General features: G+C 51.4%; 1 protein-coding gene across 4 annotated transcripts in view; it reads left to right on the forward strand.

Annotated features, from left to right (window-relative positions):
* Positions 1-15,958, forward strand: part of vps13d (vacuolar protein sorting 13 homolog D) — a 260,231-nt gene that overhangs the window by 104,886 nt on the left and 139,387 nt on the right. For all 4 annotated transcript variants that reach the window (XM_085966919.1, XM_085966915.1, XM_085966916.1 and 1 more), the window contains 3 exons: positions 2,844-2,918; positions 8,645-8,839; positions 9,825-9,914. In XM_085966919.1, coding sequence (XP_085823045.1) covers positions 2,844-2,918; positions 8,645-8,839; positions 9,825-9,914 — 360 coding nt within the window. The remainder of the gene's footprint in view (positions 1-2,843; positions 2,919-8,644; positions 8,840-9,824; positions 9,915-15,958) is intronic.

Raw genomic sequence — 15,958 nt, forward strand, 5'->3', positions numbered from 1 at the left:
CCTAAGAAAGGATACACTTGCCATAGAGGGAGTGCAGCGAACGTTCACCAGACTGATTCCTAGGATGACAGGACTGTCTTATGAGGAGAGATTGGGTCGACTAGGCCTGTAATCACTAGAGTTTAGAAGAATGTGAGGGGATCTCATTGAAACGTATAAAATTCTGACAGGGCTAGACAGACTGGATGCAGGGAGGATGTTTCCCCTGGCTGGGGGGTCTAGAACGAGGGGTCATAGTCTCTGGATACGGGGTAGGACATTTAGGACTGAGATGAGGAGAAATTTCTTCACTCAGAGGGTGGTGAACCTGTGGAACTCTCTACCACAGAAGGCTGTGGAGGCCAAGTCACTGAATATATTTAAGAAGGAGATAGATTTCTAGACGCAGAAGGCGTCCAGGGGTATGAGGAGAGGGCAGGAATATGGTATTGAGATAGAGGATCTGCCATGATCATATCGAATGGCGGAGCAGGCTTGAAGGGCCGAATGGCCTACTCCTGCTCCTATTGTTCTATGTTCCACAGGAATCGGTGCTGGGACCACTTGTTCACAATTTACATTACTCAGGAATCGGAAGTACAATTTCAAAATTTGCCGACGACGCCAAATTGGTGGTGTAGTTAATACAAAGGAAGAATGTGACAAAATACAGGAAGACATTAATAAGCTGGGAGAATGGGTGTGTAATTGACAAATTAATTTCAATATAGATAAATGTGAGGTGGTGCATTTTGGTAGGAAGAATAAGGAGGCCACATACTGCTTGGATAATAAGAGTCTGAATGGGGTAGAGGGGCAGAGAAATCTAGGGGTACAGATACACAAATCACTAAAAGCAGAGACGCAGGTTAATAAGGCCACAAAAAAAAACAAACACGGGGGTTCATTTCTAGAGAGAAAGAATTGAAAAGCAGAGAAGTTATGTTAAACTTGTATAGAACCTTAGTTAGACCACACTTGGACTACTGTGCACAGTTCTTGTCTCCATTTTTAAAAAAGAATATAGAGGCATTGGAGAAGGGACAAAAAAAATTCACATGGATGATACCAGAAGTGAAAAGATATACTTACCAGGATAGGCTGAACAGGCTGGGGCTCTTTTTTCCAGAAGAGAAAAGACTGAAGGGTGACCTGATAGAGATCTTTAGGATAATTAAAGGGCTTAATAGGGTAGATGTAAAGAAAAAGTTTCTACTTGTGGGGGAGTCTAAAACTAGAGGGCATAAGTATAAGATAGTCACTAATAAATCCAATCGGGAATGCAGAAGAAACTTCTTTACTCAGTGGTAAGAACGTGGAATGTGCTATCACAATGAATAATTGAGGCAAATAACATAGATGCATTTAAGGGGAAGCTAGATAAGCACAAGAGGGAGAAAGGAACAGAAGGTTATGCTGATAGGGTGAGGTGAAGTAGGGTGGGAGGAGGCTCGTGTGGAGCATAAACGCCAGCATAGACCCGTTGGGCCGAAGGGCCTGTTTCTGTGCTGTACACTCGATGTAACTCAATGCAACACTTTGAGATGTCCTGAGGATGTAAAAGGCACTATATAAGTATGCTTGTTGTTTTCTAATAATTGTCAAAACAGCACGAACTAGTCTACCTTCTACACTGTGTTCCCAAAATTTTTTTTACATTTTTGACTTTTGTTTAAAGTGTTTCACATATGTTCCAAACAAACATATTGAACAGTTGATGGCTTATAATGTTCATTCCACCTGTGAACCCATTTCCACTCATTGCTTTTCTTTGATATGGTTTCCTGGCAGTATAACTGTAGTAGCAGTAGGGTGCAGAAGTATTGTCTATTAGTTTTTACGCAATAGTGGGAATAAGGAACCAAATCAGGCCATGGGAGAAAAGTATTGGCTGAATTTGACTTCTTTATAGTTAAGCAGCAAACTCACCTTGATAAGTATGTTGATGCCGAGAAAAGAACACTTTTTTCCTAGCTTTCATAATGTTCACAAAGCATTTCACAGATTAAATTCCCATTACATCACACCAATAGCGCAGTTTAACAGTTCCTTCACCAGTGTAAGAGATCCATTTTCCACACCAGTCATTTTTCTATTCTTTCCGAATGAGATTGCCAGTTAAAACTGAGTTATATGGGCTGTTTTGTATTGTGGACTTGCTGTGTTAGAAACTGGATTTAAATTGCCTAGACTTATTTAATTCAGGGCAACTGAGAGGGCAGGTTTTCATTGTATCATTCTGGGCTGGATTTAAACCCATGGTGAAAAGCTAGCTCAGCCAGCCCACCAAGTAATTGCATTCTAATTCATAAGATTTCATGAATATCTCGTGAAAGAGAATGTCCTGCTCATACAAGTTGCTGGAATAAACTCCTGTAATTGAAGAATTCCAGAGCGCCTCAGTGCTTGAATGAGTGCCAAATCGAGTGGGTTTTGTTCGGTTTACTTGGTAGTGTACAAGCTCAGTCAATTTAACAACAGGAGACCTTCAGGTTTGAAAGTGAGGCAAAACTCCAATCTGAACTCGGTTGTTTTAAAGCAACCATTCCCATTTAAAACCGATCAAGGTGCATCATCTCAGAACAGCTAAACAATTATTACAATTGAGTGCAAATACACTGATGTAACACATTGTAGCAGCAATGCACTTTTTTCCCACATGGTTACGTTAACAGTATTGGAATTTTGCAAAATCTGTGTCGCTTGTACAAGTCGTATACACAGTGGAGGTGATTTCTGTGTGGTCTTTGAATTATATAGGTTTTTAATTACAATGTTTAAATTGTCTTTGACTCTGATGTGGAATGCGTGGATTGTTGGTTCTAATTATACATCAGCTTTGTTGTTGCACTTTTTTTTTAAAGAGTTGCAGCTGGATCGACTCCAGGACCTTGGGTTCAGTATGGAAGATTGTCGCAGAGCACTGCTGCTGTGCAAAGGTAGAGAATGGACTGGGGTGATCTTATAATTCTCACTACAGCACTTAAGTTAGTTCCTCATATACCATAGTCCATTCTTGGTTGTGCTACCAGTGGAAGGAAAAATGGTTCTGAGAAGAAATTTGGGCAGAGGTAGAAAGTAAAGACCTAGTTTATTGAATGGTTTTGTAGCTCACTAACTGAAGTTTATCAAACGGCACTTATCAGGGGTTTCTCTCTTTCAAGCTAAGAATTCCAGAAATATGTGAATCGAAGGCGAGTGACAACTCTGCAGTGTTTCTGAACCATTTCAAAGAGATGATAAATTACTGAAAAATCTGTGAGAATGTTGCTAGGCTTGCTTGGCTGTTGCACTTTTCCAACACAGAGCCTGTATTGAGTAGCATGGCGGCATAGTGTGTTGGAGCATCAGGTACGGCACCACAGTAGGGCTAGGGCATCAGAATATAGAAAGTAGAATTGAAAATGGCTATTCTGCTCATCAAGCCCATTCCTTTAACAGCCCATGTACAATCTACCCTGTCATGGAATCTCCCCCACCCATATACCCCTGGAGGAAAAGTTCTGTAAAAATATTCCCTCGTTAATCAAGCAAACGACCAGAATATTCATCCACCCTCATGTATCCAGTGTCGTCCTGCTGCCCTCCTCAGCATTCCCCCATCTGAGCAGCATGCAGGTTTGCTGTCCCACATGCCACTGATATTAGTGTCCATATCAGTGTGGAAATATGCCACACAAACGGCAAGCACCTGCTCATCTGAGGGAGAATCAACCATGGCTGTTGCTGTCCAACTTCCCAGCACTTGCCCTGGGGCAGCTTTGGCAAAGCCTTGGGTATAATCTGCACACGTGTCCTAGTGACCATATTTGGGGTGTGGACTGGGCCAAGCGAAGAGAGAGAAAAGAAAGAGGGAAAATAGAGAGTTTCCCTTCATACAAAAGAAAAAACTGGTAGCATATATTAAACTGCTTCAATGATGAAGTCTGTGGCTTATAACACTGTTATTCAGATTGAATATTTTGACACATGGTGTGTGAACTTGTGATGGGATTTACTGTGCTCCTGGATTATTCAGATGAGGATCTAATGAGAAATGTGAAAATTAGAATGGTATTTCATTGTGTTTCCTTATTAAGAAGATGCTAATGGCTGAATTTGGTACAACAGACCAGAAGATTCTAGGTTTGATTCCTGGTCTGTGCTGTACTGATTTTAGCCAAGGAGGCAGTCAGAGCAAATCAACCAGGGTTCATGCTCCCGGTCACTATCCAGTGATCCCCGTGCCCCCGGTCACTGCCCAGTGGTCCCCGTGCCCCCGGTCACTGCCCAGTGGTCCCCGTGCCCCCGGTCACTGCCCAGTGGTCCCCGTGCCCCCGGTCACTGCCCAGTGGTCCCCGTGCCCCCGGTCACTGCCCAGTGGTCCCCGTGCCCCCGGTCACTGCCCAGTGGTCCCCGTGCCCCCGGTCACTGCCCAGTGGTCCCCGTGCCCCCGGTCACTGCCCAGTGGTCCCCGTGCCCCCGGTCACTGCCCAGTGGTCCCCGTGCCCCCGGTCACTGCCCAGTGGTCCCCGTGCCCCCGGTCACTGCCCAGTGGTCCCCGTGCCCCCGGTCACTGCCCAGTGGTCCCCGTGCCCCCGGTCACTGCCCAGTGGTCCCCGTGCCCCCGGTCACTGCCCAGTGGTCCCCGTGCCCCCGGTCACTGCCCAGTGGTCCCCGTGCCCCCGGTCACTGCCCAGTGGTCCCCGTGCCCCCGGTCACTGCCCAGTGGTCCCCGTGCCCCCGGTCACTGCCCAGTGGTCCCCGTGCCCCCGGTCACTGCCCAGTGGTCCCCGTGCCCCCGGTCACTGCCCAGTGGTCCCCGTGCCCCCGGTCACTGCCCAGTGGTCCCCGTGCCCCCGGTCACTGCCCAGTGGTCCCCGTGCCCCCGGTCACTGCCCAGTGGTCCCCGTGCCCCCGGTCACTGCCCAGTGGTCCCCGTGCCCCCGGTCACTGCCCAGTGGTCCCCGTGCCCCCGGTCACTGCCCAGTGGTCCCCGTGCCCCCGGTCACTGCCCAGTGGTCCCCGTGCCCCCGGTCACTGCCCAGTGGTCCCCGTGCCCCCGGTCACTGCCCAGTGGTCCCCGTGCCCCCGGTCACTGCCCAGTGGTCCCCGTGCCCCCGGTCACTGCCCAGTGGTCCCCGTGCCCCCGGTCACTGCCCAGTGGTCCCCGTGCCCCCGGTCACTGCCCAGTGGTCCCCGTGCCCCCGGTCACTGCCCAGTGGTCCCCGTGCCCCCGGTCACTGCCCAGTGGTCCCCGTGCCCCCGGTCACTGCCCAGTGGTCCCCGTGCCCCCGGTCACTGCCCAGTGGTCCCCGTGCCCCCGGTCACTGCCCAGTGGTCCCCGTGCCCCCGGTCACTGCCCAGTGGTCCCCGTGCCCCCGGTCACTGCCCAGTGGTCCCCGTGCCCCCGGTCACTGCCCAGTGGTCCCCGTGCCCCCGGTCACTGCCCAGTGGTCCCCGTGCCCCCGGTCACTGCCCAGTGGTCCCCGTGCCCCCGGTCACTGCCCAGTGGTCCCCGTGCCCCCGGTCACTGCCCAGTGGTCCCCGTGCCCCCGGTCACTGCCCAGTGGTCCCCGTGCCCCCGGTCACTGCCCAGTGGTCCCCGTGCCCCCGGTCACTGCCCAGTGGTCCCCGTGCCCCCGGTCACTGCCCAGTGGTCCCCGTGCCCCCGGTCACTGCCCAGTGGTCCCCGTGCCCCCGGTCACTGCCCAGTGGTCCCCGTGCCCCCGGTCACTGCCCAGTGGTCCCCGTGCCCCCGGTCACTGCCCAGTGGTCCCCGTGCCCCCGGTCACTGCCCAGTGGTCCCCGTGCCCCCGGTCACTGCCCAGTGGTCCCCGTGCCCCCGGTCACTGCCCAGTGGTCCCCGTGCCCCCGGTCACTGCCCAGTGGTCCCCGTGCCCCCGGTCACTGCCCAGTGGTCCCCGTGCCCCCGGTCACTGCCCAGTGGTCCCCGTGCCCCCGGTCACCGCCCAGTGGTCCCCGTGCCCCCGGTCACCGCCCAGTGGTCCCCGTGCCCCCGGTCACCGCCCAGTGGTCCCCCGGTCACCGCCCAGTGGTCCCCCGGTCACCGCCCAGTGGTCCCCCGGTCACCGCCCAGTGGTCCCCCGGTCACCGCCCAGTGGTCCCCCGGTCACCGCCCAGTGGTCCCCCGGTCACCGCCCAGTGGTCCCCCGGTCACCGCCCAGTGGTCCCCCGGTCACCGCCCAGTGGTCCCCCGGTCACCGCCCAGTGGTCCCCCGGTCGCCGCCCAGTGGTCCCCCGGTCGCCGCCCAGTGGTCCCCCGGTCGCCGCCCAGTGGTCCCCCGGTCGCCGCCCAGTGGTCCCCCGGTCGCCGCCCAGTGGTCCCCCGGTCGCCGCCCAGTGGTCCCCCGGTCGCCGCCCAGTGGTCCCCCTGCCCCCGCCCAGTGGTCCCCCTGCCCCCGCCCAGTGGTCCCCCTGCCCCCGCCCAGTGGTCCCCCTGCCCCCGCCCAGTGGTCCCCCTGCCCCCGCCCAGTGGTCCCCCTGCCCCCGCCCAGTGGTCCCCCTGCCCCCGCCCAGTGGTCCCCCTGCCCCCGCCCAGTGGTCCCCCTGCCCCCGCCCAGTGGTCCCCCTGCCCCCGCCCAGTGGTCCCCCTGCCCCCGCCCAGTGGTCCCCCTGCCCCCGCCCAGTGGTCCCCCTGCCCCCGCCCAGTGGTCCCCCTGCCCCCGCCCAGTGGTCCCCCTGCCCCCGCCCAGTGGTCCCCCTGCCCCCGCCCAGTGGTCCCCCTGCCCCCGCCCAGTGGTCCCCCTGCCCCCGCCCAGTGGTCCCCCTGCCCCCGCCCAGTGGTCCCCCTGCCCCCGCCCAGTGGTCCCCCTGCCCCCGCCCAGTGGTCCCCCTGCCCCCGCCCAGTGGTCCCCCTGCCCCCGCCCAGTGGTCCCCCTGCCCCCGCCCAGTGGTCCCCCTGCCCCCGCCCAGTGGTCCCCCTGCCCCCGCCCAGTGGTCCCCCTGCCCCCGCCCAGTGGTCCCCCTGCCCCCGCCCAGTGGTCCCCCTGCCCCCGCCCAGTGGTCCCCCTGCCCCCGCCCAGTGGTCCCCCTGCCCCCGCCCAGTGGTCCCCCTGCCCCCGCCCAGTGGTCCCCCTGCCCCCGCCCAGTGGTCCCCCTGCCCCCGCCCAGTGGTCCCCCTGCCCCCGCCCAGTGGTCCCCCTGCCCCCGCCCAGTGGTCCCCCTGCCCCCGCCCAGTGGTCCCCCTGCCCCCGCCCAGTGGTCCCCCTGCCCCCGCCCAGTGGTCCCCCTGCCCCCGCCCAGTGGTCCCCCTGCCCCCGCCCAGTGGTCCCCCTGCCCCCGCCCAGTGGTCCCCCTGCCCCCGCCCAGTGGTCCCCCTGCCCCCGCCCAGTGGTCCCCCTGCCCCCGCCCAGTGGTCCCCCTGCCCCCGCCCAGTGGTCCCCCTGCCCCCGCCCAGTGGTCCCCCTGCCCCCGCCCAGTGGTCCCCCTGCCCCCGCCCAGTGGTCCCCCTGCCCCCGCCCAGTGGTCCCCCTGCCCCCGCCCAGTGGTCCCCCTGCCCCCGCCCAGTGGTCCCCCTGCCCCCGCCCAGTGGTCCCCCTGCCCCCGCCCAGTGGTCCCCCTGCCCCCGCCCAGTGGTCCCCCTGCCCCCGCCCAGTGGTCCCCCTGCCCCCGCCCAGTGGTCCCCCTGCCCCCGCCCAGTGGTCCCCCTGCCCCCGCCCAGTGGTCCCCCTGCCCCCGCCCAGTGGTCCCCCTGCCCCCGCCCAGTGGTCCCCCTGCCCCCGCCCAGTGGTCCCCCTGCCCCCGCCCAGTGGTCCCCCTGCCCCCGCCCAGTGGTCCCCCTGCCCCCGCCCAGTGGTCCCCCTGCCCCCGCCCAGTGGTCCCCCTGCCCCCGCCCAGTGGTCCCCCTGCCCCCGCCCAGTGGTCCCCCTGCCCCCGCCCAGTGGTCCCCCTGCCCCCGCCCAGTGGTCCCCCTGCCCCCGCCCAGTGGTCCCCCTGCCCCCGCCCAGTGGTCCCCCTGCCCCCGCCCAGTGGTCCCCCTGCCCCCGCCCAGTGGTCCCCCTGCCCCCGCCCAGTGGTCCCCCTGCCCCCGCCCAGTGGTCCCCCTGCCCCCGCCCAGTGGTCCCCCTGCCCCCGCCCAGTGGTCCCCCTGCCCCCGCCCAGTGGTCCCCCTGCCCCCGCCCAGTGGTCCCCCTGCCCCCGCCCAGTGGTCCCCCTGCCCCCGCCCAGTGGTCCCCCTGCCCCCGCCCAGTGGTCCCCCTGCCCCCGCCCAGTGGTCCCCCTGCCCCCGCCCAGTGGTCCCCCTGCCCCCGCCCAGTGGTCCCCCTGCCCCCGCCCAGTGGTCCCCCTGCCCCCGCCCAGTGGTCCCCCTGCCCCCGCCCAGTGGTCCCCCTGCCCCCGCCCAGTGGTCCCCCTGCCCCCGCCCAGTGGTCCCCCTGCCCCCGCCCAGTGGTCCCCCTGCCCCCGCCCAGTGGTCCCCCTGCCCCCGCCCAGTGGTCCCCCTGCCCCCGCCCAGTGGTCCCCCTGCCCCCGCCCAGTGGTCCCCGTGCCCCCGCCCAGTGGTCCCCGTGCCCCCGCCCAGTGGTCCCCGTGCCCCTTAAAGTAAAACTGTGCATTTGAAGTATTCTGTTTGGAACAAATGGTTAAAATAAATTTCTAGCAACAGATTTGGTGAATATCTTTTGCACCAAGTAATTTTATTTCTGTTTTGTTTCTAATTGTGCAGGCCAGCTGAATCAGGCTGCCACGTGGCTGTTCAAGAATGCTGAGCCAGTGTCAGCAAGTGCAACAGCATCCAGCAGCAATGGCCATGGAGCATTGCTGATCTCTGGGGTCGAGGTGAAAGCTGAGAATATCTGTATCTGCCTGATTGATGACTGCATGGATTGTGATGTACCCCTTGCTGAGCTTACCTTTTCAAGTAGGTTCCCTGGACAAACCACCGTTTAAAATGAGCTTCAGCTCCCTTAATGGCCAAGCTGGAAAGGGCAGACCATAACATTCGAGGTTTGGTTCCCTATCTGCGCTGAGTTAGTTGATCTCAATTAATGCCCTAAGGAAATACAACTGGCCTCCGAAAAACCATCCAATGCTCCTGTCAAGTGATTTCCCCTGCTGAAAACTGCGTGTATGTGGATGTCGGGCGGGGCAACATCCAATTCACTTGTGATGCCTGCATGATAGAATAGTTTGTCACCACTTGCTGTCTTAGCTCACACATGAAGAATGGCTGCTGTGTAAGGTACTGGAGAATAGTTGGTGTGCTTGAAACAACACCCAACAAAAGTTGCTATCTCAGGAAAGGGGGGGGGGGGAAATTTACAGACAATAAATTATAACCCGCCCAATTCAAGGTGGATTTCAATGAGTTACAAGATTTGCAACACAATTGATAAATTCTCAGGCATGCCAATGTAGCAAAAGTTGATGAACAGCTTAAAAAAAAACTGAGACAACCCCCAAAACAGTTGACTGCTCAAATAACAGCTCTGAATATAGACCTTTGACATATGAAGACTAGGAATTAGACCAAGTGCGCAGTAAGTCACGGGCTTGTCATAGCTTAAGCTGTAGGTATACCCAACATTCCATCAGCTTTATTGCGGTACACAAAAGCACAGTTAGCAGCATTGTGATTTAGAAATCACGGAAGGAGGATATGTGTGCTGAAGGCATGAAAATTATTTTCTGGGGAGGGCGAGTGGGAGGATTTGATGTCTCGACCAACGACTTTGGCTAGTACAGATTTTGGAGGAACTCTTGAGGTATTCTTGGACTCCTGCCTGTCGTTTGCCATGGCTTACAGAAGAGGTTATACTTATTGATCACAGTGTATTGCTCAGTGAATCAGGTCCCTTCACATTTAGGGACTTAAGTTTGATGATTGGTTTTCTTCTGTGTTTTAGGACTGTACTTCCTGCAGAAAGTGGGGACAAGCCCAGAGGGCTCGGCCAATTTTACCCTTTCCGGAGATTACTACAACCGCGAGCTGTCTGGTAAGATCCTAAATATTCCAAATGGGATAAGTACTGGAGAAAATAATCATGTGCTTAAGGTCCCCATTTGTGGGGAGTATGTGTGCTATAGTACAGGGTTCCAGGTATGTCCAATTTAAGAATGTGAAGGGCTCTACCTAGCCTAGTCCTGGATACATTCCAACATATATTAACCTCTTCATTTTTCGAAGACTGGTTCAAATTCAGATTAAATCTCATTTTTCTTTTGTTAATGGTGTGTATAATTTTTATGTCTGCACCGATGGCACCTTAACAATAACAATACTCAAAACTGTAAGAGGAAAAAAGACTGGCTTATAAATGGACTTTGGACACTGCAAACACACTGATCCCAATGCTGTGGAACTAATGATCCACAAGGGAAAGCCTTTGCACTGTTATGCCGGTGTGTCCACTACACTAAACGCAAGAGACCCTTTAAATATGTACAGTTATAATAACCACTAGATGGGGCTAAATTCTAACTCTCAATTTAAGTGGGGGTATGTGCCACATCATCTCCTGTGCTTAACGTAACACTCGTGATGTTAGAAAAAAATTATAATGCTGGAATTCTGAAGCAAAACAAAATGCTGGAAATGCACAGCAAGTCTGTCTGCATCTGAGCCAATGTAATCCTTTGGGTAATGTTTCACAGGAACTCAAATGTGTTCTTGGGAATGGTTATACTCAAAACATTAACCTAGCTTCTCTCTTTCAAATGCTGACTGACCTGTGCATTTCTAGCAATTATTTTGTTTTAATTTTCACCAGTTTTTTAGAGTTTCGGATCTATCCCTTTACTAATCCCTCCGTTGTTGCTTTGATAACGTACTGTAGGTCACCTGTGGGCATGACCTCTCGAATAGTGTTGGAACATTAAAACGTTAAACAGCTGCTTCGATTTTTCAGTGTAGTGTCATCAGTATATGCATTGTTGTCTGTTTAATTGAATGTAACTATGGAAAGTTACATTATCAATACTAGAAACTTACTAAATTAGGCACATTTTTAATCAGGTTTTAAAAATGTCATGACCTAGAAATTTATAGGAGATCATCATTGCTGTAAATATTAAAACCCTCTGTCTAGTTCTGGCTTTGTTGAAGTTTTTGCTTTATTTTAAGTCAAACTCCACACTGCCCCAACTCCCAGAGTTCATCGGAATCTTTTAAAATACAATACAGTGGACCATGGGACACGCTGAGTTTAGTGCCCGTCCTTTTGATTTTCTGGCTGACATAGCATATTAGCTAACAGACTGCTGGGTAGGATTTTCTAACACCAGAGACTTAATGTCTATATACAGACAACAAGGTCTTTCAGTAGTGGCCAAATCTCTGCACAAAGAACAGAGTAGTAGTGTTGCTCAATTTATTTTTTAAAGAAAAGGTTTTCTGTATTCAGAATGTATTATTTCCAGACCATATTGCTGAGGAATTGAGCATTTAGGACAATATTGCTGTAAAATTGGCTTTGAAACCCAATTTGCCGCAGAACTTTGCGAATTACATGGGTATGAGGGGCGAATTAGTTAAGGTCGATTGGGAAATTAGATTAAAAGGTATAACAGTAGATGAGCAATGACGAACATTTAAAGAAATATTTCATAATTCTCAACGAATATACATTCCATTGAAAAATGAAAACTCCACGGGAAAAGTGATCCATCCATGGCTAACTGAAGAAGTTAATGATAGTATTAGATTAATAGAAGAGGCTTATAATGTTGCCAAGAATAGTAGTAAGCCTGAGGATTGGGAGAGTTTTAGAAACCAGCAAAGGATGGCTAAAAAATTGATAAGGGAGAAAATAGAATGCGAGTAAACTTGCAAGAATTATAAAAACGGATTACAAGTGCTTCTACAAGTATTTAAAAAGGAAGAGAGGAGTGAAATTAAACGTGGGTCCCTTAGAGGCTGAGACAGGAGAAATTATAATGGGGAATAGGCAAATGGCAGAGACGTTAAACAAATATTTTGTAACTGTCTTCACAGTAGAAATCACAAAGAACATACCAGAAATAATGTGGAATCAAGGGTCTAATGAGAGTGAGGAACTTAAAGTAATTAATATCAGTAAAGAAAAAGTACTTGAGAAATTAATGGGACTAAAGCCGACAAATCCCTTGGACCTGATGGCCTACATCCTAGGGTTCTAAAAGAGGTGGCTGCAGAGATTGTGGATGCATTGGTTGTGATCTTCCAAAATTACCTAGATTCTGGAATGGTCCCAGTGGATTGGAAGGTAGCAAATGTAACACCGCTATTCAAGAAAGGCGGGAGAGAGAAAGCAGGGATCTACAGGCCAGTTAGCCTGACTTCAGTCATCCGAAAAATGCTGGAGTCCATTATTAAGTAAGTGGTAACAGGGCACTTAGAAAATCATAATATGATCAGGCAGAGTCAACATTGTTTTATGACAGGGAAATCGTGTTTGACAAATCTGAGTTTTTTGAGGATGTAACTAGCAGGGTCGATAAAGGGGAACCAGTCGATGTAGTATATTTGGATTTTCAAAAGTCATTCGATAAAGACAGTAGAGAGAAAGGATCTTAGCTCTGAAAATCAAGAAGTAGAATCCATTTGGGTGGAGCTAAGAAACAGCAAGGGGCAGAAAACATTGGTGGGAGTTGTTTATATGCCCCCAAACAGTAGTTGTAATGTAGGGCAGAGTATAAATCAGGAAATTAGAGGCACATGTAACTAGGGTAATACAGTAATCATTTAGGACTGAGATGAGGAGAAATTTCTTCACTCAGAGGGTGGTGAATCTTTGGAATTCTCTACCCCAGAGGGCTGTGGAGGCTCAGTTGTTGAGTATATTCAAGACCGAGATCGATAGATTTTTGAATATTAAGGAAATCAAGTGATATGGGGATAGTGCAGGAAAGTGGAGTTGAGGTAGCAGATCAGTCATGATCTTACTGAATGGCGGAACAAGCTTGAGGGGCTGTATGGCCGACTCTTGCTCCTATTTCTCATGTTAAAGTGCCACATGAAAGGTTGTTACAACAACAACAACTTGTATTTATATAGTGCCTTTAACGTAGTAAAACATCCCAAAGCACTTCACAGAAGTATTATAAGACACAAAATTTGACACCGAGCCACATAAGAAGGATTTTGGGTAGGAGGTAGGCTTTAAGGAGTGCCTTAAAGGAGGAAAGAGAGGCAGAGCGGTTTAGGCAGGGAATCCCAGAGCTTGGGGCCTAGGCAACTCACAAGATAAAGGCTCATGGGGTTGAGGGTAATATATTAGCATAGATAGAGGATTGGTTAAAGGACAGAAAACAGAGTGTAGGAATAAACAGGTCATTTTCAGGTTGGCAAGCTGTTACTAGTGGGGTGCCGCAAGGATCGGTGCTGGTGCCTCAGCTTGTTACAGTCTTTATTAATGGCTTAGATGAAGGGACCAAATGTAATGTATTCAAGTTTGCTGACAATACAAAGCTAGGTGGGAAAGTAAGCTGTGAGGAGAACACAGAGTCTGCAAAGAGATATAAACAGGTTAACTGAGTGGGCAAGAAGGTGGCAGATGGAGTATAATGTGGGAAAATGTGAGGTTATTCACTTTGGTAGGAAGAATAGAAAACAGAATTTCTTTTAAATGGTGAGTAACTATTAAATGTTGGTGTTCAGAGAGATTTTGGTGTACACAAAACACAAAGTTAACATGCAGGTACAGCAAGCAATTAGGAAGACAAATAGTATGTTGGCCTTCGTTGCAAGGGGGTTGGAGTACAAGAATAAGGAAGTCTTGCTGCAATTGTACAGGGTGTTGGTGAGACCACACTTGAAGTACTGTGCACAGTTTTTGTCTCCGTACCTAAGGAAAAATATACTTGCCTTGGAGGAAGTGCACCAAAGGTTCACTAGATTGATTCCCAGGATGAGAGGGTTGTTCTATGAGGAGTTTAGAAAAATGAGAGGTGATCTCATTGCAACATAAGATTCTGAGAGGGCTTAACAAGGGTAGATGCTGAGAGGCTGTTTCCCTTGGCTTGAGAGTATAGAACTAGGGGGCACAGTCTCGGGATAAGGAGTCAGCCATTTAGGACTGAGATGAGAAATGTCTTCACTCAGTGTTCTGAATCTTTGGAATTCTCTACCCCAGAGGGTTGTGGATGCTCAGTCGTTGACTATATCAAGGCTGAGATTGAAAGATTTTTGGGCTCTAGGTGAATCAAGGGATATGGGGATAGTGCAGGAAAGTGGAGTTGTGGTCGAAGATCAGCTATGATCTTATTGAATGGCGGAGCAGGCTCGAAGGGCTGTATGGCCTACTCCTGCTCCTATTTCTTATGTTCTTAAATCCAACAATATATGGTGTTCTGAACATAAGAAATAGGAGCAGGAGTAGGCCATTTGGCCCTTCAAGCCTGCTCTGCCATTCAATAAGATCATGGCTGATCTTCTACCTCATCGCCACTTTCCTGCACTATCCCCATATCCCTTGATTCCCTTAATATTCAAAAATCTATCAATCTCTGTCTTGAATATACTCAATGACTGAGCCTCCACAGCCCTCTGGGGTAGAGAATTCCAAAGGTTCACCACCCTCTGAAGAAATTTCTCCTCATCTCAGTCCTAAATTGCTGACCCCTTATTCTGAGACTGTGACCCCTGGTTCTAGACTCCCCAGCCGGAGGAAGCATCCTCCCTGAATCTACCCTATCAAACCCTGTAAGAATTTTGTATGTTTTAATGAGATCACCTCTCATTCTTCTAAACTCCAGAGAATATAGGCCTAGTCTACTCAATCTCTCCTCATAGGACAACCCCCCCCCCCCCCCCCCCCCCCCAATCCCAGGAACCAGTCTGGTGAACCTTCGTTGCGCTCCCTCTATGGCAAGTATATCCTTCCTTAGGTAAGGAGACCAAAACTGTACACAATACTGTACTCCAGGTGTGATCCCACCAGGACCCTATATAATTGCAGTAAGACGTCTTTACTCTTATACTCAAATCCTCCTGTAATAAAGGCCAACATACCATTTGCTTTCCTAATTGCTTGCTGTACCTACATGTTAACTTTCAGTGATTCGTGTACAAGGACACCCAGGTCCCTCTGAACACCAACATTTCCCAATCTCTCACCATTTAAAAAATACTATGCTTTTCTATTTTTCCTACCAAAGTGGATAACTTCACATTTCTCCACATTATATCCCATTTGCCATGTTCTTGCCCACTCATTTAGACTGTCTATATCCCCTTGAAGCCTCCTTACATCCTCTTCACAACTTGCATTCCTTTGTATCATCAGTAAACTTGGATACATTTGGTCCCCTCATTCAAATCATTGATGTAGATTGTGAATAGCTGAGGCCCAAGCACTGATCCTTGCGGTACCCCACTAGTTACAGCCTGCTAACCCGAAATGACCCGTTTATTCCTACTCTCTGTTTTCTGTCCATTAACCAATCCTCAATCCATGCTAGTATATTACCCCCAATCCCATGAGCCCTAATTTTGTTTAATAACCTCTTGTGTGGCACCTTATTGAATGCCTTCTGAAAATCCAAATATACCACATCCACTGGTTCCCCCTTATCTATTCTGCTAGTTACAACCTCAAAAAACTAACAGATTTGTCAAACACGATTTCCCTTTCATAAATCCGTGTTAACTCTGCCCAATGCTATTATTATTTTCTAAGTGCCCTGTTACCACGTACTTAATAATAGATTCTATCATTTTCCCTGCTACTGATGTCAGGCTAACTGGTCTGTAATTCCCCGTTTTCTCTCTCCCTCCTTTCTTAAATAGTGAGGTTACATTTGCTACCTTCCAATCCGCGGGGACCGTTCCAGAACCTTTGGAATTTTGGAAAATGGCAACCAATGCATCCACTATCTCTATAGCCACCCTAGGATGTAAGCCATCAAGTTCAGGGGATTCATCGGCTTTCAATCCCATTAGTTTCTCCAGATATGTATAAATGATCTGGATATTGGAATACATAGAATTTCTAAATTCGCCAATGACACCAAACTTGGGGGTGTGGCAAACAGTGATGATATCAGTCACTTGCAACAGGAC

This window comes from Somniosus microcephalus, chromosome 25 (genome assembly GCF_052327205.1).
Source record: "Somniosus microcephalus isolate GS21.2 chromosome 25, FLI_Smic_1.0, whole genome shotgun sequence".
Classification (NCBI taxonomy): domain Eukaryota; kingdom Metazoa; phylum Chordata; class Chondrichthyes; order Squaliformes; family Somniosidae; genus Somniosus; species Somniosus microcephalus.